Source organism: Histoplasma capsulatum, assembly GCF_000150115.1.
Source record: "Histoplasma capsulatum G186AR genomic scaffold supercont2.21, whole genome shotgun sequence".
Lineage (NCBI taxonomy): Eukaryota > Fungi > Ascomycota > Eurotiomycetes > Onygenales > Ajellomycetaceae > Histoplasma > Histoplasma capsulatum.
Genome location: NW_025544821.1, coordinates 183,158 through 202,648, shown reverse-complemented (window position 1 = coordinate 202,648; position 19,491 = coordinate 183,158). Strand labels below are relative to the sequence as shown.

Sequence of the window (19,491 nt, the reverse complement as noted above, 5' to 3'; positions counted from 1 at the left end):
CCCTTGAGGCTTGTTGAATGCACATAATGACCATGCAGAGTGATTTGTCTCAGAATATCAGAGCACGGGGGGCGGATGGCACCATTGGAAATACCCACACTTAGCAGGGGGTAAGATTCCACAGGCCTGGCCCCGACTCTCGATTCTCTCCCTGGACGGGATGCCACCGTTTATGGTGAAAGCGCACTCGAAGGGCTGGAACCTTACTGAACGTTAGCACATTATTGGAGCGAGATTCAGGAACCGGTGCACTATCATTGGTGGGGACAACCAGTACCGTACTTGACGCGGCTAGTGGCTCTCATTGGCTGCAGGCTGCAGTTTTAGTTCAGATAAATGCGAAGCAGAATTTCTCCTTCAAATCATGGCAAGCAGGAATTTTTAGCTGAAAGTTTCGTAATCGGGATTGTTCAGGGAGGATTCATCCAAGTCGATGGAGGCAAGTTTCGCAGGGACATCGAGTTGACATGAACATTTCTTGGCTAGAGATAATTGCCAATGTCTTGGGACTTGGAAAAGTCCCCGATGAAGCCTGGTATTGGTTCTGTCTCTTTTTAGGGAGGATTGCTGTCAGGGAGGTTCAAGTTTGAAAAAAGAAAAGAAAAAAAATAACGGCATCCTTTTTCTACCGAAATCACTGCAAATCATTGTTTCCTATTTCCACGTTTATTCAGCGCGGGCTAACCCGAAATTTCCACCCCCAATGATTGCCCTGCCTAGGATTTCACAAAGAAGCAGGAAATGAAAGACAATGTGCCCCTTGCAGGGTAATCCCGCTAGTTTCTGCCGAACTGCCACGTTCGAGTCGACAATTCTTCCCATTGTTGCAGATTCGTTAAAGAGAACTTTGGGCCCTGGGTTCATGGCCTCAGCGGACGTGGCGGAGGCGCATTGGGAGATTCAGATTCGAACTTTCGAAGCCCTGGCCTTTGGGTTTACGCAGTCAGTTAAGCCAGAACCTAAAATAATATCCGGCCCAAGACGGGCGCTGTGGGGCGAAACTCAGGCATACCATCGTAGTCCGCAGTCGCCTGCTGCGTCGACACTTGGCTGCAATGGCTGAAACAAAACAAAACGTGTTCAGACAGTTGTTTCATGCGCGATGATTTCAAGATTCTCCTCTGTCCGTCGTCGTCACAATTCGGCAAAGAACGACGATGTCTCTCTCGGGTGGAACAAGACAGAACTGCGTGAATCAGTTAGGGTTAGGGCTAGGGCTCGGCGCTCTGGTCCCTTTTGACCTTTGCTTGGGTTCCCCCGATCTCCAGCCCCCCTCCCCATCTTCGAAAAGGCTGGTACTCTCGTGGGTCTCCATCTGCGAACCAGAGATCGTTTGTAGACACTGCCTGGTCGGTGCGACTGTGGGGATTAGAGCCAGGAACCGCAAAGCATCGTCGGTTGTCCCTGTGTAGATCCAAGCACGCTGCGCCCTTCTACCGCGAACTACAAGGATGATCGAGGAGCACAACTTTGGGAAACTTTGGGAACGATCGAAAACCGGGAAAATTAAGCCAGGATAAACATTTGAGGTAGGCTACAGCCTGCAAATACCTTCCGGGTTGAATCTGTATGTCCAGTACATACCATTGGTGCCATGTCTTTGGCTATCTGGACTCGAATTCACAATTCCGCCGGAGCGCATATATTCAACGTTGGTCGCCTCATTGAAAACTCATTTTGAAATGTGTCCATACCGCGGCTTCGGATATGGTGAAGCAATAGGAGTGAAACAGAATATTTAAGCGGGCAACGATAGCATACAGTCGTATTGTGCTGTGCATACATCTATGTTTTTGCATTGCGCTCTCTAGCATACTTCGGTGGTTCCCATTCCAATTATGCAAGCTGTGCTAATGCCTTCGCAGAAAGACGAATAGAAAGCTTAGGCCTCCAGTATATGGGTTCACTTTTACTAGATACGTTGCAGCTGGAAAAGTCAAAACGGAAAAATGGGGTGAACTTACCTGACCTAGTTTCCTCCGTACTTTGATTTCTGCTTAAATGACTGGTCTTTGCTGAGTAATAGGGCTCCGAGTTAGATCTTATCCTGAAGAGCGAAGTTAGATGCAAGAAAACATGGAAGGTTGTCGGGGAAATGGGACTGATAGATTTGGATGCCAAGGAGTATATCACAGCCAAGGCGATGTGTATGTACGGTTTGATGCGGCCTTGAATGTTGGTATTTGGATTCGATCCAATGCGCTCGGCTGCTGGTCGATGGCATTCCCTCCCACATTGTTTCGACGGCCCACTCCCGACAAGGTTTCGTACTCTGAAAACACCTTGTCAGGCAGGTAGCTCCATTTATGTAGATATCACAATATGTACAACATCACAGGACAGTGTCAGTTCCCATGCAGTGCCTTTCAAACACATAATATTGAAATAGGTCGTCAAGGAAAGAGAAAGGAATTAAAAGTGGTGACGAAAAATGTTTCATACGCCGGCCAAGTACGAAAAATCAATGACAATTTCACCCACAAAATGAATATCGGCAAGGCAGTTCAAGAAAGGGGGGGGGCCCCAAAAATACAAGGCATAGTCCATCAAAATGTCCTCGTCTTCTCCCCTCTCCAAAATCCCATAAGCTCACCCGCATCTCCCATCCACTCCCTCACACCACCTACCAACGCTTTGGCCATACCCTTGCTCTTCAGTTTCCCGTCCTGATCAGCCCGCGATGACGCCGCCGTTGCCCCAGTCGCATACTCAGAGCCCATACTTGGCAGCACATTCTCGCCCGCGCTCAGGCTGACAAACAGCGCAAATGGAACCAGCCACACGCACAGCCCGAAATAGGACGCCACTTCTGTAAACGACGGTAGATCCGTCATCGAGCCGTAGTGGTAAGGCTGTCGGCTATTTCTATCCGCATCTTTGGACCAGGGCATGGAGGATGACTGGGTTGATATTGGGTTCGAGAAGTAGCGGAACCAAAGCCAGTGGTTGAGGCCGACCAGGAGGCACGAGGTTATGAATATGGGGTCTGTGAGCTTGACGACGGGGAAGCGGCGAAGATTGGCAGCGTAGATGAAGTGGGAGATGATGCTGAGGGTGCAGAGACTGAAGGGGAGCTGGTCGACAAACCAGAGGAGGACATGCAGTGTTATTATGAAGTATATCATACGTGAGAGGAGACGGCGGGCGAGCACGGTGTGTTCTTCAACAAGCTCAGAGAGATAGTAGAGGCCCGACGCTGTGGATGGCCTGTTAGCTTGTTACGTCTCTGTTCCAAACCGGGGCTTTATTTACCTATGGCGAGGGTGAGGAATAGGAATCCCACGATTAAGCCTAGGTATCCGACCAAGGGCAGAATCCACATGGCTGCAACGGAAGAATTGGGTCTGCCGCTGGAGGGAGTATTGCATTTAACTATGGTGCGAGGAGACGTGCGCAGAATGAAGATGTATTCGGACAGGGCGTCATTATTACGCTGTTTGTGTTGGAATCCTGTTTTGTAGAATGATACATGGAGATAAGCCCATCGGAGAACGATGATGATTGTCCCAATCAGGAAAACACTGACGTCCAACCAATTTTTTTCGTTCTCCCACAATAAAACTTTTCCGCACTTTTTCAACCCCACGGACAACTCAGACTATCTAACGCCTTGAGAATCTCAGTTGCCCCGATATCTATCAAAATTTGAAGAAAAGGATAATATTACGAAGCCGAAAAGCAAAAGAAACCGTAGTATTATATATATCCTTTTGTTCGCCAGAGTATCCAGAAATCGACGATTCCGCAAACTTTCAATTCCACAATGTCCCGCCCAGAAGACACTCTGTATGTCTACAAAAACCCGATGCTTAAATATTGGAATCTCTTTCCACTATCGCGACCGTATTCTCTAACATGGACAAACATTCAGGCCCCCAGATCTCTTTTACAATGACTCCGAATCCCGCAAATACACCACCTCCTCCCGAATCCGCAACATTCAATCAGACATGACCAACCGCGCCCTCGAACTCCTCGACCTCAAATCTCCCTCTCTCATCCTCGATATTGGCTGCGGCTCCGGTTTATCAGGCGAAATCCTCTCTGCCGTCTCACCTTCTGACGGTGGACCCCACACCTGGGTTGGCCTGGACATCTCCCCCTCCATGCTAGACATTGCTCTTCAGAGAGATGTAGAGGGCGACCTCTTTCTGGCAGACATCGGCCAAGGAATCCCGTTTCGCGCGGGTACATTTGACGCGGCCATTAGTATCAGTGCCATTCAGTGGTTGTGTAATGCCGACTCTAGTGATGTTAGTCCGGAGGGTCGATTGCGCAGATTCTTTGATGGATTATACGCCAGTTTGCGTCGGGGCGCACGTGCGGTTTGCCAGTTTTACCCCAAAAATGATGCCCAGAGAAGTATGATTAGCGGCGCGGCTATGAAGGCTGGATTTGGTGCTGGTATTCTTGAAGATGACCCGGGGACGAAAAATAGCAAGCTCTATCTTGTGCTGACTGTTGGTGGGGGTGGTCTACAAGGCGACATAACCGGTGTTGTGGATGGTATGGATGATGTTGATATTCTAGATGCGAGGAAGAAGGCCATGGCTGAGTCTCACGGGAAGAGAGGCGTGAACCCGGCTCATGTCAAGGGGACCAAGGCTTGGATCATGCGGAAGAAGGAGCAGATGGAACGCAAGGGCAAAATCGTCAAGCCGAGCTCGAAGTATACTGGTCGCAAGAGACGTATTGCATTTTGACCTCTTACTCTTGATTTGTTCTATTTACCACTGCTCGGTTTACACATCCCCGTACTGCTATTTCCGGGGGCTATGGAGGTCGATCTGCTCGCGTGGCTATTCAACCCCCTCCTATCAGGTACTTTGGCCGATCACCCAGAAACTGACGACGCCATGTGGAAAAAATATCTCACAGACTTCGAATTCTAATTCCCCCAAAGTACGGATGGCCACGTTCTCACTTGTTGCAAAGTGAATCGGAACTTCGTCGATCTGAGGATGGTAAAAGGCTCTAACAAAAGCGGTACTTTTCATTTCCATGAACGCCAGTCCGTTACGAGGTTTTCTGCCACTGGCCAATATGAGACGGGTGTCGCCCTATCATTCCCATCCCAACCTCTCACCGAAATATACATGTCACCGCGTGGCCCAAGAAAAACAAAAACTTATCAAAGGATTTACGTTTGGCACAATTCGGGCTTCCAAACAACTTGATGCATTTCCCATTCGCCATCGCAGATGGAGGAATATCCAATGTCCAGGGTATTGAGTTACTTTCAAAGACTCGACCAAAATAAAATCCAATAAACGACGAACCCAAGCGAAAAAGAAAAGGGGAGGCGACCCCAATCAAATGAGCAAGACAACAAAGCACCTAGTCAAGTATTTTCCGACACTTTGGAGAATAACAAACAGACAAAGTAAATAGGCGAAAGCAACGAAACTGAATTGAAACCATATCTCTTTTAATAATTCCTCCGTGCCATGCCGCGAACAAATCAATCAATCAAGGAACCACCTAGGATAGAGTGGATTGGTAAAAATTCCTCCCACGCAGGATTCCTCCCTTTTCCCCATTCCATATTTAATGTTACGCCTCCTCTTTGGAACTAGACCATCTCGTCCCTTAGCCGACTAATGCTCTTCACGTGTTCGAATTCCGGGGCTCTGGACGTTAAGGTCCGATAAAGCTTTTTAAGCTTTTTATCGGTTTCCTGTCCGGAATGGGTTCTGAATAAAAGAAATAAAACACAACGATTGAATGGATGAAGATGTGGAGATGTGGAGATGGTGTTGATGGTGATACTGCGGAGATACACGTTATTTATGGGTGGCGAAACTGATTTCATTATTGGGAGAGCCTATTTAAGATTTTGTGTATTAGCGGAATTTTCATTTGGCAGAGTCCAGTTTCTTTTCTTTATAAAATAACATTTAAGATTTCTAATTTTATGGTGAAGTTCTTCTTTGTTTTTGTTTCTTATTCTTTTTGTTTTTTCTTTCCATCGCTATGTGCCGCGAGAAATTGCATACTTGGGTACGCATGTAAATGCCTACATAGAAGCACACATTTTTAGATCTTGGAGACGAAACAGGAGCTTGAAAAGCCGAACATGAAATCACATGAGTTCCAACCAGTGAGAAACAGGAATCAATATTATACGCATCAAAATTGAAGGAATAAAGCTTTAATTCTATCCAGTACGGTACATTTATCCTTTCCACTTGTCAACCAACATGTTTTGCCGACCTTACGGTAGCATCCTAAATCTCATAAAAGAATGGGAAAAACTAAGATTGTTAGTGTTTGGCGATAGAGAAAAAGGAAAGATAGAAAATGTTAGAGAAAAGGATGTTCTCATGAACAGTTGACAGGTATAGATAAAATTTCTATGCACATAAGAAACAGAGAGTACTAAAACATAAAGCTGGCGAATGGCAAATGTCATGCCGCTGGACATATACAGTTTATATGTTGTGCTAAGGGTGCTACAGGGCAAAACCGAGAAGGGAGAAGGGAAACAATGAACAAACTTGGAGAGAAGGAATAAATATTGAGTATGGAGTCAACTTAGGGGTTTCGTTCCATATACTCCAATTTCACCTCCTGACCCGTTCCTCTCATGATTGATGGGCTAGGTGTGGGGATTGGGATGAGAGGTGGGTTTCCGGTGAACGGAATGGGAAAGGTGGAGAAAAGATGTCTAATCACTAATATATACAGGACAAGACAAGCAAAAGTAGCCCATGTGTAATTGTAGATTCTAAAGGATTTTTGTAACAGACGAAAAATAAAATATACATAGTGTGAAAATGAGAAATCATTCTCGACTTTCTTATCTTTTTTGGTGGTATAGGAGCGAGGAGTAAGTGCGGGGCTTCATAGTTTCGTGTCGTTATGCAGTCTCGAATTTATTATTTTTGGCTTTTCTCCATCGAAAGGAATGTTCAGCCTTGGGTTTTTGCTTCTTTTGAGTAGTGCGTTGGTGGAGGAAACGATAGCTAGACGCGTTAGGTTTAGCTGGAGGGGATATTTTTTGTCTCGCTTTTTACAGAGCTGATTCCATCTTATCGAGGACAGCACGGGTGAATTCATGGGTGGAAGCTTGACCACCCATATCGCGCGTGCGGGTGACACTGGATTTAAAACAGTTGAGTTAGTAAAAAAGTGAAGGCAAAACATGCTAGGCTTATCCAGGAGCAGTTTGATTGGGAGCCTCAGATGGCCGCGCAGAAAGTATAAAGTATAAAAAATCGGGGTTTCTTTCTTTCTTTGATAGACTTACCCTTCTCCGATCACGTCATAAACTGCCTTAGAGATTCTGTTGGCATGCTCATCGAGACCCAAGTGGCGCAGGAGCATGGATCCAGAAAGAATCAAGGCTGTGGGGTTAGCTTGATCCTTTCCTTTAATATCAAGTCCAACGTGTCGACATCCCGGTTCGAAGACAGCCACATCGCGACCCATGTTGCAACCAGGTACAATACCGGGGCCACCGACGAGAGCAGCTCCAACGTTGGAGAGGATTCCGCCGTAAAGGTTGGGCATAACCATGACGTCAAACTGCTGAGGACGAGCAACCGCTTGCATAGATGCATTATCCACAATCATATCATTCGTTTCTAGAGTGGGGTAGCTTTCGGCAACTTTATGGAAGGTGGAGCGGAAAAGGCCGTCGGCCAATTTCATGATGTTGGCCTTGTGGATGCAGGTAACCTTCTTGCGGTTGTTGGCCAGAGCAAAGCTAAATGCAAACTTGGCAATTCGTTCTGACTTGGCACGAGTAATTATCTTGAGAGATTCGACGACGCCGCTGACAGACTGATGCTCGAGGCCAGAATATTCGCCTTCGGTATTTTCACGGATAATGCAGAGGTCGACATTGTCATGCCTGGTCTTGTAGCCGGGAATGTTCTTGATCAAAACGATAGACGCATAGATGTCTAGTTCCTGACGTAGGGCAACATTGAACGATTGATGGCCGGATCGCTCAACTGGGGTGTGAAGGATACCCTTGAGACCGAGCTTGTTGCGCTTCAGCGAGGCAATAGATTCTTTGAACAAATCTTCCGAATGTTTATTCCCGGCGTCCAACCCGCTAACGTCGACCTGCTCCCACTCAATTGGTACATTATCGGCTTTGAAAATCGTTTTCACTGATTCTGCTACTTCCGTACCGATGCCGTCGCCTGAAGTTCAAAAACAACAAAGTTAACAGTTAATAAGCCTTGTTCGGTCAAGCTTCGCAATTTCCTTTTAAATCGGCAAGCCTCACAACAGGGAAGGAAGGGATGATGTTTAAATACCTGGGATCAGCGTAACTGTGTATTTGCCGCCATATTTGGTAGGCTTGAAGATGTCCGATTGCACGGTAGCGAATGCTGGGTGAAAGGTGTTAGCGTTGCTGATGGAGAGTTAGATTTGCAGGGAAGGAATGACATATACATCTAGCAGCAATTGCGGAGCGAGGGAGAGATGTCGAGTAAGTATTTGTCGCAGCGCGGAAAAGAGACTTTGAGCCGTCAAGGGAAAGTTAGCACGGTATCTGAGCGGGGGGCTGGTTATCGTGATAAGAAAGGTGAATTATATATATTGAATGGAATTGCAATGAATCGAAATTGGGGGAAAGGAAAGTTACACACCTGCGCTGGCTGCGCAGTCCTCAGAGAGAACATCGTGAACTCAATTGATGGATGAGGGTAAAAGTTAGAGGCAATTGGTGTAACTGTTAGGATGGCTGATAATGAGGTTGTAGAGGATTGTTGGATGTTTTGAGGTTTTTCTTTTTTTCGGCGCTGCGGCTCAGCATGAAGCTTAGTCATAAATTAGCTAATGAAAAGGTTCTGCTCCATCACCATCCACAACAAAACGTTTCTGTTGCATTCAATCCAGCATCAGTCTCCAGCATGGGCTGGCATAGTCCTGCACCATGTGTGGGTAGTATACACTACAGCTTCACTTAAATTCACATGCCTTTGCGAACATGAACATTTGAGTTTCAGTATATTGCTCCAGCATCTTTCTGTTGTCGTCTTTAGCATGAGAAATCCAACGGATGGCTATGCTACATCATATCAGGTTGCCATGATAATCCTGATATCTTTTCCTCTTCCTCTCTCATTTTCGTTTGCTTTTCCTCCTTATCCAGGGGCTTTCCTGAATGTCTTTGCTCGCTGTATGAACCGAGCGTCATGTTGGGGGTGGGGCAGAGCCTCCACAACAACCGACTGTTACGGGATATCTGCTTCGGTGGCCTCTATGCGACTGCCATGATACGCCGATGCCATTACCCCATATCCATTTCAGCATTTCAAATCATGCTTCCTGCTCCATCTCAACGTGAGCGACGAAGTCAAAATCTTGTGTTCCCCTGGATTAGCTTGGTAGCTTGGTGTTAAGGTTGAAACTCTACCCATTGAACGCCTAATCCGGAAATTGTCAATAACACACGCCTGGATATTCCCCACACTATATGATTATTGAAACACAAGAACGTCTATCTACAGTCCTTGCATGGCTGGGTGTTGGTCCCTGCATCCTGCTGCGTCTGCTTACATGGCGAGTGGTCCGTGTTGTCATGCTGAACGCGGATGAGAACACATGGCCGCAGTTCTCTGAACCTTGTGTTGAAACACCTCCAATCTGGGAAATATGGAGATTCTCATTCGACCCATCGCTTTATTCCTCTTTCGAGAATGGAGGATCTCTCCAAAAGTTTCTTCTCTATTACCAGCGATCTTGAGTTTTACCCCAGGGCTTTACCCCAGGCTCACAGTTAAAGTGAATCTGTCTTTCTTTCAATAAGCTATTGGAAGTTGAATTATCATAACCTATCTTCTGCTCTCCCTTGTGTTCATCTGTGCTTTATTCTCTTTTTTTACTTTCTTTATTCCAACATACTATTCAACAGGCGAAAGACCTTCGAAATAGACATCCATTGTGGGTCCAAAGTCTTCTTCCTCTCTCCACCACGTTTTGTCTATAAAACACCCTCCTGGCATCTTCTCCTTTCGGTTCTTCTCCTCTCACGCGGAACAACCAATTTGGTCAACTTACACAACATTAACAACCTTCTAAAACACTTCAGATTCCTTTTGCTACGACTACTTTCCCTTTTACAACCCACCTAATCACTTAAGCAAACCCCCAAAGCAAACATGAAGTTCCTCGTTGTCTTCCTTACCTTGATGACCGCCTCTGTGTGGGCAGTAGCAATTCCAGCACCCGAGCCGGAGCCTGCTGTGGAAAACCCCAACCAGGGTGAATGTATGTCTATTCTCTCCCAACACAACATTTCGTTGCGCAGTTAAATCTGCGATTGTGAGCCGTCGTTGACAGTTTTAAATTAGTCGTCGCGAAACGTTGGTGTACTCGCCCCGGTCAAGGTTGTTAGTGGTCACACCCAACAACTACTGGACTGCGCGGCAGTCGACCTGGAGCTCCAGGTTTCGGGCTCCTGCATTTCCTTCGCCTTGTACCTGGTGCTACAAGCGTAGATGCCCCGATTTACATTCCACGCCACTCTTTTCCACGATGTCAATATTTTTCACTTCACATCGGCCCGTTAATCCTTTTTAAATACCGGCTTAGTACGGAATTACAGACCCGAGATGCCGAATGGGGATTGGTTTATGTCTTTGGTTACTTCGTTAATCGCTTTCCGCAACTTGCGTTTTAACAATTTGCCGTTGACATCTTATATGGGAGAGATTTCTCTTGAGTTTATTTTACTCTCTTTTGGCCGATGCAAGGGTGTGGAATCCCCAGTTTCGCCAGAATACCGCAGGGGTACCGACAGCAATAAAACCCGAGGTTTTCTTCAATAATATTTTCTTTCTTGTGGAGATAAACGCCAACAAAGAATCGTCCAAGGAAGAAATTAGAGAAGTGAACACAACGACAAATTGCCCATACTGATGCGGCTTAAACTACGAAAATACACCACATTCTAGCGTCTGAACGCCTTTTGTCAACATGGGATGGGAACAGAACAAACCAAAACAAACAAGCCGACCTTGTTTTGTCCTTCCTTCAGTTGCCCTGTCCACTCCCTTCAGAGCACTCTCTAAATCGACTCCCGAACTCGGTCGCGGCACTTTTTGAGATGACAGCCATTTTGCTATGCTTTGTGTTTCATGCTTTGAATGCCAATTCCCTATGACTTCGTATTGGTTCACGCGGCCGGCTTTTGTTCTGCAAGGTTCTGTTTGCTGTTCGTCCACTTCCTTTTTGTTTTGCGTCCTGTCTGGATCGAATGATCCATGCCCCAGTTTTTTTCACGAACCCCAACCCCCAACCGAACCCCCCCACAGCGAAATGCGGAAGAGGTTATATCTACCTTTTTATTTCTTTGCGTATGCACCTCGGAAATCCGACCATCATACACTCATTAGTCGCATATGCATTATTATTAGGGCCATGTACATATATTTATCCCTATGGAGGCAACCTTTCCATGAGTTTTGTCTATGCGGTTTTCATGAGTATCGAATGCTTTCTTCATGGGGCACGAATGTATATATGTAGTGTACATGAATATAATAATGTGTTGCTGATACATGAATCGCTTAGTTTGCAATTCTTCGGTACGGCGGATGGATCCCATGCGGTCTTGTCAATGAATTAGTTCTAGCTTCTAAATTGTTAATGGTACAGTGTTGCTTTTCTATTTTATTTCGATGTATGCTACACTATTTTGGGACAGCTAGATAGGCTCATTGAGCCATGTTTCGAAAACCCTCTTTGTTGGCGCGCAGGTTGCACCTTTGCGAAGTGCGCAGTGCATACGAGTATTCTCCAGCTATAAAGTCGGTAATAGTCTCTATGGGTAACATTGCTCCTGTAAAAGCCGTACTTCTTTCAGCTCATGTCTTGCATTTGGTACATCTCAACCATTTATAGCACGAGTACTCAGAGCACTGGTGATTTTTTCTCAATCACCTTTTTCTTTCACCGGCTAAGATTTGTTTTCACTCCTCGGCTTTCCTATTCCACTTTTCAAGGTGGTCAATCAACCGTTTGCAGATCACTATGGCTTACGTTTCTCGATTCAGGCTTGATCTCATATAAGTAATTCCTTGCATTAACTCGTCCATTGCAATGCGATCTGCAGCGCTGCCGAGAAGAAGCAAAACCAGACCTTTTGGCTCTTCAAGTTTCTGAAGATGATCTATATGAGATAAGACAAGGTCAAAGTTTAAGTATATGCAGCCGTGGAAGGCAGATGGCATGAGTTTTCCCATCCAAAGCATTCGAGACGACTGCTACACAGCACAGATCCTTAGTTAATTCAAATGCATTCAGGCTATGATAGCCCTCAAGGGGGTTCTCATCCAATAATGAGAGTGTAGTGGCTTGTTTGCTTTTTACAGATCAAAGATGGAATCCGTTATTACCATTCCATATGAGAAAATTAGAGGTTTTTTTTTTTTCCCCCTTGAACCTAGGCTGGATATTAGAGAATTAATACATAGCTATTATTTATCATGCTCCATATTACCCTCTCATAGCCTGAGGGAGAAAACAGCGCCAGGGCGTAGTGGCTTGCCGTCCCTGACATATAGCCGCGCGGGTTGGTGAATCAATAAGAAGGATCTGAATGAATTGGATGAATGGGCGGGTGATGGATGGAATTGCATGGAGACGTGGGGCTTCTAGAACGCTCTCTTTACTCTTATTGATATCGATACCCCAAACGCCCTTTTCGTCTCATTTCTGAAAAAGTTCGCTCCCTGTGCTACGCAGGGATATGCAAAGCTCGGTGTCCCCTTTTTGTGTTTCGCTAGAACCGATTGCTTCTATGAACGAAGATAAGTAACTAATCCCAGCCTTACCGCCGTTCCTTTTCCTCGGTTGTCTCTTCTGTCGGGATTCGCGCGACCAATGGATTTAATTAACCCTGCCAACAAACCGGATTTTGGTTTCAAGCTGCGAAAGTCCTCGTTGACAATATCAATATCGGTCCCATTAGTTTCTCATGTGTTGCTAAGGGGAAATATATGGAAAATATTGCCAGAGGCCTGGGATATCTAGTTCTCAAATGGCACAGAAGAACTTCCTGGTCCTTATTTGGTTTAAGAATATCAGGCTTCTTATCAATATTTTAAGCTCTTGGGGTGGTATTCTTCCGTAAAAAGGATGCAGGATGCAGCGAGTTGGCAAAAGGCAGATAAAGAATACGGACCGCAACCCAATTGCGAACTTGAAGTTATTTCACTCTGATTTTTAGAGTTGACATTGGAAATACAGGAGAAACAGAGAAAGAGAGGAGAGGAATCTTTCTCATCACATCTAGTGAACATACCAGTATCTTGGGCTGTGATGTAGGACAGGGGACTTAGGAAAAGAGTGCAAAATAAAATCAGATGATGAAAACAAACACTAAAATTAAGGAAAACAGATGGAATGCCCAGGTGCTACATGGGTGAAAATGGACAGAATAACAAAAGGAACTAAATGGAGCAAAATTCGTCAAGCGTATCGCCGTGAGAAAGGAATAACCATTCAAAATCGCCCCTACAGTCCGTTTATGGGATCGAACTTCGAATTGGAGACGTTGACAGATAAAAAGAGAATGGAAAAAGGAAAAAGGGGAATGGGGAATGATGCCTTAAAAGAGCACGAAAAACCCAACTGGTTTCTATCAATCAAAAAGAAATAAAATAAAATAAAAAACAGAAGAAAAAAAGGATCCTATCTAACTAACTACAACATCTCCCGATCATCCAGCCAATGCGCCCGTGCAATTCCACAACCCAGATACATGGAATTATTCCGCTGCTCGAACGCGCCGTACTGATTTTCCATCGGTTGAAGTAGCAGTACTGCCTCCGACCCACCTTGCCCATGTCCCTGTTGCTGGCCATGCGCATCCCACAAACCATTGCCCTTGTACACGGGGTCAACGGCCGGTTTGTACGACGAGGAAGTTGACGTCGTGGCAGCAGCAGCTACAGAGGACTGTGACGCCTCTGCAAACCCATGTCCGCACGCACTCCTGGCCGCTGATGTGTCATATTCGCGCTGCGCGAGCGCCTCATAGCCGGACATGACATATGGTTCTGCGTGTTGACTGTCATCCAGCCCAGTTGTGCTCCGCGCATCCTGATCCATACAGTCCACGTCGATCATGGTGTCCCTGGCAGATTGCATGCGACTCGGCAAGGAAGACGATGAAGTAGGGATGACGCTGCCGCCGCTACCGCTGCAGCTGTCAAATGGATTCGCTTTCCGGACACTCGGTCGCGAAATCTGCCATAGCTCAATTAGACGCGTCTTCTGCTCGACATCTGCATGCGCGAAGAGGGTCAGCTGCGACGGGAAGAGGGCAGTCGGGTCCACGTTGTTTTGGAACAGTATTTCTTCCGCTGAGATTCCGGCTTGCTGCATGTCGTGCAGGGTTGCAGAAAGCGTCTTTGACCAGCCTCCTGAGCCAGGGAGCTGGTGTGCGGAGTGATGGTAATGCTGAGATATGTTGTAGGCTATTGGGCGGGAGATGGAGGGGGAAGGAGTGGGAGGAGGAGAGGGGGACATATCAGGGGTCGGGGACATAACTGCAGGTACCATTGACTGCGGAGGGCTCGCGAGCTTTTGATTTGGACTGGGGATGCCTGCCACGCTCATCTGACGAGCGAAGAGGATGGCTAGGTCGTCTTGCATTTTGGAATCGCCCTCCGCAGCGGATAGGCCGCACTGCGGGGAAACAGTTAGTGGGGGAAAGGGGGGAAAAGGGTGGAAAAATAGGATATTTGATTTTTCAAATAATGAAAAGAGTAAAAAGAAAAATGATTATTACCTGACGGCAGTAAGGGTTCTCAGCGAAGGCAGCCAGGGAGTTTGAAATCTCGGAATCATGTCCGCAATACGTACAATGATGCAGCACTGAAGAAGACATGGTTTCTATTATTTTCTGTCTGAGGTCCTCCTTTTCGCTATTTTCCCTCTTCCAGAGGGGATTGGGGGAAGGGGAGAGGAGGGGGATATCTTAAGAGAAAAGGCACGTTTTCTTTCCCTTCCTTTTGAAGGACGATGGATGGATGGATGGATGGAGCGAGAGAAGAGGGATGGCTTGCTGCAGAAAATTCTGAATTGTATCTTGTTTCTTTTTGAGACTATGACAACAACTAAGCTAGCTAATTATCGTAGTTATATCTATACTGGCAGAAGTCCACAGTCCTTGAAGCTTTTGGGGTCCGGCGGGGGCGAGAGAGCAAAGACAGCGTCCAAAGGCCAGAGTCCGGAAACCAGGAAGTCCGAGTCCAGTCAAAAGGTCCAGTCGGCCGAGGCAGATAGTATATCAGAGAAGAGGAGTAGAATGGGAAACCGGAGGGGTAATCTGGGTATCTGGGTATCTGGGATTTCTCAGGGTCGTTTGAACAACCAGAGGTCAAGTGGCCGGGAGAAATGGGGATTTCGAACACACGACGGAATCAAGCGGTGGCGCTAAGTGACGTGGTTGGGGCCGTTGGGCAGCGAGATTTGGAAGGCTATAAATATATAAATACAACAATAAAAATAACCAAAGCCAAGTGAATGAGGATAATCATTTAACTAAACCCACATCTGTCATGCGCTACGAGATAAAAGTGAACTGAGCTCATGTCTGGGTTGCCTGACTGACTGACTTAACTACTCAACCGATGCTTAACTATGTCAAAACATGTTCCTAAATGCCTGCTTGTCTCGATCGATATATATTGCCACCGAAAGGTTGAGGCGCTCCCCCTTTGACGGATTATTCTGTTAGATTAGCTTTCCAACAGTGCAATTTCAAGTGCAGCTCGGGGATTTGATCCCCTGTCGTTCTAGAGTCGCCAGAATTCACTGATGCTCAAAACCGAATATCGGGAATCTTAAAGTCCCATCATCCCATCTTCATCTTCATCATCATGCTCAAAACGAATGTCCTTTCCAGTTGTTGTCCGGTTAGACAGAGTGCCATGTACCACAAAGCCCAGGGGAGGCTGTGAAATCCAACTTGCCCCTGAGGATTCTACTGGGTATATTGCTGTACTTGAAGCACAAGTTTCACTGTTCATGGCCGCAACTCTGCCTCCGGATTCGGGGAGGAAGAGAAAGGAAGTAAGAGAGGTGGTGTGTTTTGCGTGCTGGCAAACGAATTTCTGTTCGTCCTAGGACATCAAGAGGACAATTTTTGCAGAAAAACATTGATTGAGGTTGCGGCCGCTTGATTGATGTAAGAGGCGCTCGGCCTAATCATTAGTCTAGCTAAAACAGAAATCTGACGCCCATAAGGGAAGAGAAGAAGCAATCGTGTTGGTATATCTATTGTGTCGAGAGTACAACATGAAGCGTTTTCTGGTGAAACTGTCAACTGCACAAATTGCGCCAGCAAACAGCAGGATTCAGGCTGGTATTGGCTATGTAGATGTAAGACATGCGATCCACAATCTAGTTATTGCTTCCATTGGCATCTCAGGTCAAGTCCCAACGAATTCCAACAACTGGGGACAATCTCTGGCATATCTGGAGGATCAAGGAGGAGATATCCTGCTGAATCATTAAATCACATGACCACAGAGGCAGCAACCCCGTGACGCGTGAGCTCAACTCAACTCCACAGCTCCAAAGTTGAGATAGAGCCGATATACAAGATCCAGAAGGCAATCTATTCTTTCGAGCGTGGTCCCTGGAACGTTCTTTTTCTCACTTCTGCACCCCACCCCGTCGTCCTCCTTACGGCCGTCGTCTCATTCGCTGACGTCCTTCGAATCCCTCTGCTCCCACCTTTAAATCGCAAACCACAGTTCCAGAGATATGGTATATCCCGCTCCACCTACATGAAGCTTAAAAGAAATGAATAACTGACTACCTTCACCTTTGCCATATGGAACCAGACGTCCATAGGTACCGGCTACGATCTCTCTAACTCTATATTTTCTCCCGATGGCAGGAATTTCCAGGTACCTCGCCCGCCTTTTTTTCACCCGCTATATTAACCGAAAACAAGCAAAGAAGCGATTCTGACGGGGAATGCTCGGACTGCGACATTATGACAGGTCGAATACGCAGTGAAAGCTGTAGAGAACGGCGGCACATCCATAGGAATTAGATGTAAAGATGGCGTCGTCCTGGCTGTGGAGAAAATCATATCGTCCAAACTGCTCAAACCGGGCGCCAATAAACGCATAGCCACAGTCGACAGGCATATTGGAATTGTCAGTCCCGGCCATACATTATCTACTTTTCGTTTTTCCCTTCAGTGTCTCCGAATGGCCCACCACTAGTGCTAACATACTGTGATGAATAGGTATCCTCAGGCCTTCTCCCCGACGGCCGACATTTCGTATCCAGAGCTAGAGACGAGGCTGATAACTGGAGAACTACATACAAAGGTCCCATATCCACACATGTCCTTGCTAGCAGGTTGGGTGGATATGCTCAGGCGTATACCCTGTACTCCTCCGTGCGGCCTTTTGGTGTCACCTCCATCATTGGCGGGTGGGATTCAGAGCTAGAGCTCCCCGTGGACGGGGAGGTAGGAGCTGGTCCCAAGTCTGGTGCTGGTGGGAAGGTTGCGAGTGCGAAGGCTGGTGGGCCCGGATTGTATATGATTGAGCCGAGTGGGCTTTACTGGGTGTGTTATAGCTTTTTCTTCATTTGGGTCTCTGTTGCCAATCTTCCTTGTCCATGGCGTTTATAGAAAATCATTTCTGATGGCCGATATTAAAACAGGGCTACTACGGTGCCGCCACAGGTAAGGGCCGCCAAGCTGCCAAAGCTGAGCTGGAGAAACTTGACCTGGCCTCGGGCAACTTCACGCTGCTACAAGGTGTCAAGGAGGCCGCCCGCATCATATATGTCGCCCACGAGGATAGCAAGGATAAGGATTTTGAGCTGGAAATGACGTGGATTAGTGCTATGGATGGGCCAACGAAGGGCCGCCATGAGGAGGTGCCGAAGGCATTGCTTGAGGAAGCTATCCGGGAAGCTAAACAGGCTATGGAGGGGGATGATGAGGATGACGAAGAGGAAAAACAAGGGGAGGACGAAGGGGATAAGATGGAGGAGTAGTGGCCTTGTCTTTTCTTTCATACGGTATCAATGCTACCTACCCAAAGCCTTTTTAATTCCAGTTTTGCTCTTCCTCACGGTTGCGTCCAACTCTATCAAACATCCAACCCTCTGTCTGCTTTCAAGATTTGCTAGATTAAACCGGAATATCACCAGAACTGCTGACTCGGCATGACAACAACCAAACAAAGTCCACTGAAAATTCATATAAATAAATATGTTTACACAACAACATAACAGATAAGCCTCCACCCTCCGTGAACCCCACACCCTCACACCCCAAACACCCCAATATATCCTTTCTTCTTTGTTCAATTACAAAAAAACCCCTTCCCGCCAGGCCCTCCTCTTCACCCCAAGCTCAACTGCCGCCAGCCCCCAATTCTCCCCATGATTATGCGCCGCACTCCCCTTCCCACCCGCCAACCCAGCCCTCACCAACCCCTGCTCCTCGTTCAGCAGCGTCAGCACCCCGAAAATCACCGGCACGCTCTTCTCCAGCTGCAGGCGCATGAGCCCTTGCGAGACGGCGTCGGCGATGTACTCGAAGTGCATGGTTTCGCCTTTTATGAGGGTGCCGATGGCGATTATGGCGTCGAAGGGGGTTGGAAAGGGTGACGACTGCGTAGGGGTCAGGGAGGCGGCATAGATGCTATATGATTAGATATATTGAGATAATGTCAGTAGTGTAGTGGATGGCTGTGTGGGATTGAGATTGAGATTGGGATTGGGACTGTGTGTGGGGTCAATCAAAACTATCCATCCACCCCCCACCCAACATGCAAAACATACGAAAAGTATACAAACAAGGGAAGGAAATGAAAGGGGCTCATACCTCTCAACGGCAACCGGCAACTCCCAGCTGCCCGGCACACTCTGCGTCACGATATTTTCCGCCACAACCCCCGCCTCTATCAACGCCTTCTTCGCGCCGTCGACCAGTGAGTAGACGATCCTGTCATTCCACCTGGCGTGGACGATGGCGATGCGGAGGTCCGAGCCTGTATATCATTATCCATTGTCGTCAGTTAGGTGGGTGGAATGGGTTTGGCAGAGGTTGATCAGGGCCTGGGAGAGGAGGGGCTTTCTTTCAAAAGCATGCGGATTGCGGGGCTTCGTCGCAGGGAATGGGATGATGGAGTGGGGTTGGGGGAACCTGCCATCATGCTTTGCAGAGGTGCCGGGGCCTTTGAGGTCCAGAGCCATTTCGGACAGGATTTCAATCTAGAGGAGGATTGGAATTGGAAGTGGAATTGGGGCGGGAGCGGGAACGGGAATTGGGCTGTTGATATATACTAGTATAGTTAACTTCCCATCTCTGTTGCAGGGTTTCGGAAGCTGGTTATTAATAAGCGTTGAGAATGACTATTCGTTTGATAGGTGGTCCCAAATATAAGATAGAATGGATGATATTTGCAATAGACGATATACTTCACGCTCAATTGATGTCGTTTGTATCTGCATATTCAGGGAGGGGGAGAGCATACAGACACT

At 47.0% G+C, this 19,491-nt stretch overlaps 9 protein-coding genes across 9 annotated transcripts; 4 read left to right on the top strand and 5 right to left on the bottom strand.

Moving 5' to 3' along the window:
- Window positions 1-751: 751 nt before the first annotated feature.
- HCBG_09120 (uncharacterized protein) lies at window positions 752-1,063 on the top strand (the record flags this gene model as incomplete). Its single annotated transcript, XM_045436169.1, has 1 exon — window positions 752-1,063. One exon carries the CDS (start codon window positions 752-754, stop codon window positions 1,061-1,063), a length of 312 nt encoding a protein of 103 aa, XP_045283157.1.
- A 1,100-nt stretch (window positions 1,064-2,163) lies between these two features.
- HCBG_09119 (DUF396 domain-containing protein) lies at window positions 2,164-3,448 on the bottom strand (the record flags this gene model as incomplete). The annotated part of the gene is made up of 2 exons (XM_045436168.1): window positions 2,164-3,196; window positions 3,253-3,448. The coding sequence occupies 2 exons, from the start codon at window positions 3,320-3,322 to the stop codon at window positions 2,547-2,549; spliced, it is 720 nt and encodes a 239-aa protein (XP_045283156.1).
- A 144-nt stretch (window positions 3,449-3,592) lies between these two features.
- Window positions 3,593-4,866, top strand: HCBG_09118 (bud site selection protein; the record flags this gene model as incomplete). The annotated part of the gene is made up of 2 exons (XM_045436167.1): window positions 3,593-3,786; window positions 3,872-4,866. The coding sequence occupies 2 exons, from the start codon at window positions 3,764-3,766 to the stop codon at window positions 4,701-4,703; spliced, it is 855 nt and encodes a 284-aa protein (XP_045283155.1).
- Window positions 4,867-6,333: 1,467 nt separating this feature from the next.
- On the bottom strand, window positions 6,334-8,698 carry HCBG_09117 (isocitrate dehydrogenase; the record flags this gene model as incomplete). The annotated part of the gene is made up of 5 exons (XM_045436166.1): window positions 6,334-7,100; window positions 7,250-8,153; window positions 8,271-8,345; window positions 8,410-8,476; window positions 8,607-8,698. The coding sequence occupies 5 exons, from the start codon at window positions 8,637-8,639 to the stop codon at window positions 7,013-7,015; spliced, it is 1,167 nt and encodes a 388-aa protein (XP_045283154.1).
- A 1,423-nt stretch (window positions 8,699-10,121) lies between these two features.
- On the top strand, window positions 10,122-10,790 carry HCBG_09116 (uncharacterized protein; the record flags this gene model as incomplete). The annotated part of the gene is made up of 2 exons (XM_045436165.1): window positions 10,122-10,230; window positions 10,555-10,790. 2 exons carry the CDS (start codon window positions 10,122-10,124, stop codon window positions 10,788-10,790), a joined length of 345 nt encoding a protein of 114 aa, XP_045283153.1.
- A 1,143-nt stretch (window positions 10,791-11,933) lies between these two features.
- Window positions 11,934-12,523, bottom strand: HCBG_09115 (uncharacterized protein; the record flags this gene model as incomplete). Its single annotated transcript, XM_045436164.1, has 3 exons — window positions 11,934-11,949; window positions 12,004-12,227; window positions 12,464-12,523. 3 exons carry the CDS (start codon window positions 12,521-12,523, stop codon window positions 11,934-11,936), a joined length of 300 nt encoding a protein of 99 aa, XP_045283152.1.
- Window positions 12,524-13,668: 1,145 nt separating this feature from the next.
- Window positions 13,669-14,857, bottom strand: HCBG_09114 (uncharacterized protein; the record flags this gene model as incomplete). The annotated part of the gene is made up of 2 exons (XM_045436163.1): window positions 13,669-14,655; window positions 14,759-14,857. The coding sequence occupies 2 exons, from the start codon at window positions 14,855-14,857 to the stop codon at window positions 13,669-13,671; spliced, it is 1,086 nt and encodes a 361-aa protein (XP_045283151.1).
- Window positions 14,858-15,999: 1,142 nt separating this feature from the next.
- Window positions 16,000-17,997, top strand: HCBG_09113 (proteasome component C1; the record flags this gene model as incomplete). Its single annotated transcript, XM_045436162.1, has 5 exons — window positions 16,000-16,056; window positions 16,201-16,353; window positions 16,821-16,886; window positions 17,234-17,560; window positions 17,659-17,997. The coding sequence occupies 5 exons, from the start codon at window positions 16,000-16,002 to the stop codon at window positions 17,995-17,997; spliced, it is 942 nt and encodes a 313-aa protein (XP_045283150.1).
- Window positions 17,973-19,461, bottom strand: HCBG_09112 (6,7-dimethyl-8-ribityllumazine synthase; the record flags this gene model as incomplete). Its single annotated transcript, XM_045436161.1, has 3 exons — window positions 17,973-18,649; window positions 18,833-18,998; window positions 19,434-19,461. The coding sequence occupies 3 exons, from the start codon at window positions 19,459-19,461 to the stop codon at window positions 18,313-18,315; spliced, it is 531 nt and encodes a 176-aa protein (XP_045283149.1).
- Between the last annotated feature and the right edge of the window lie 30 nt (window positions 19,462-19,491).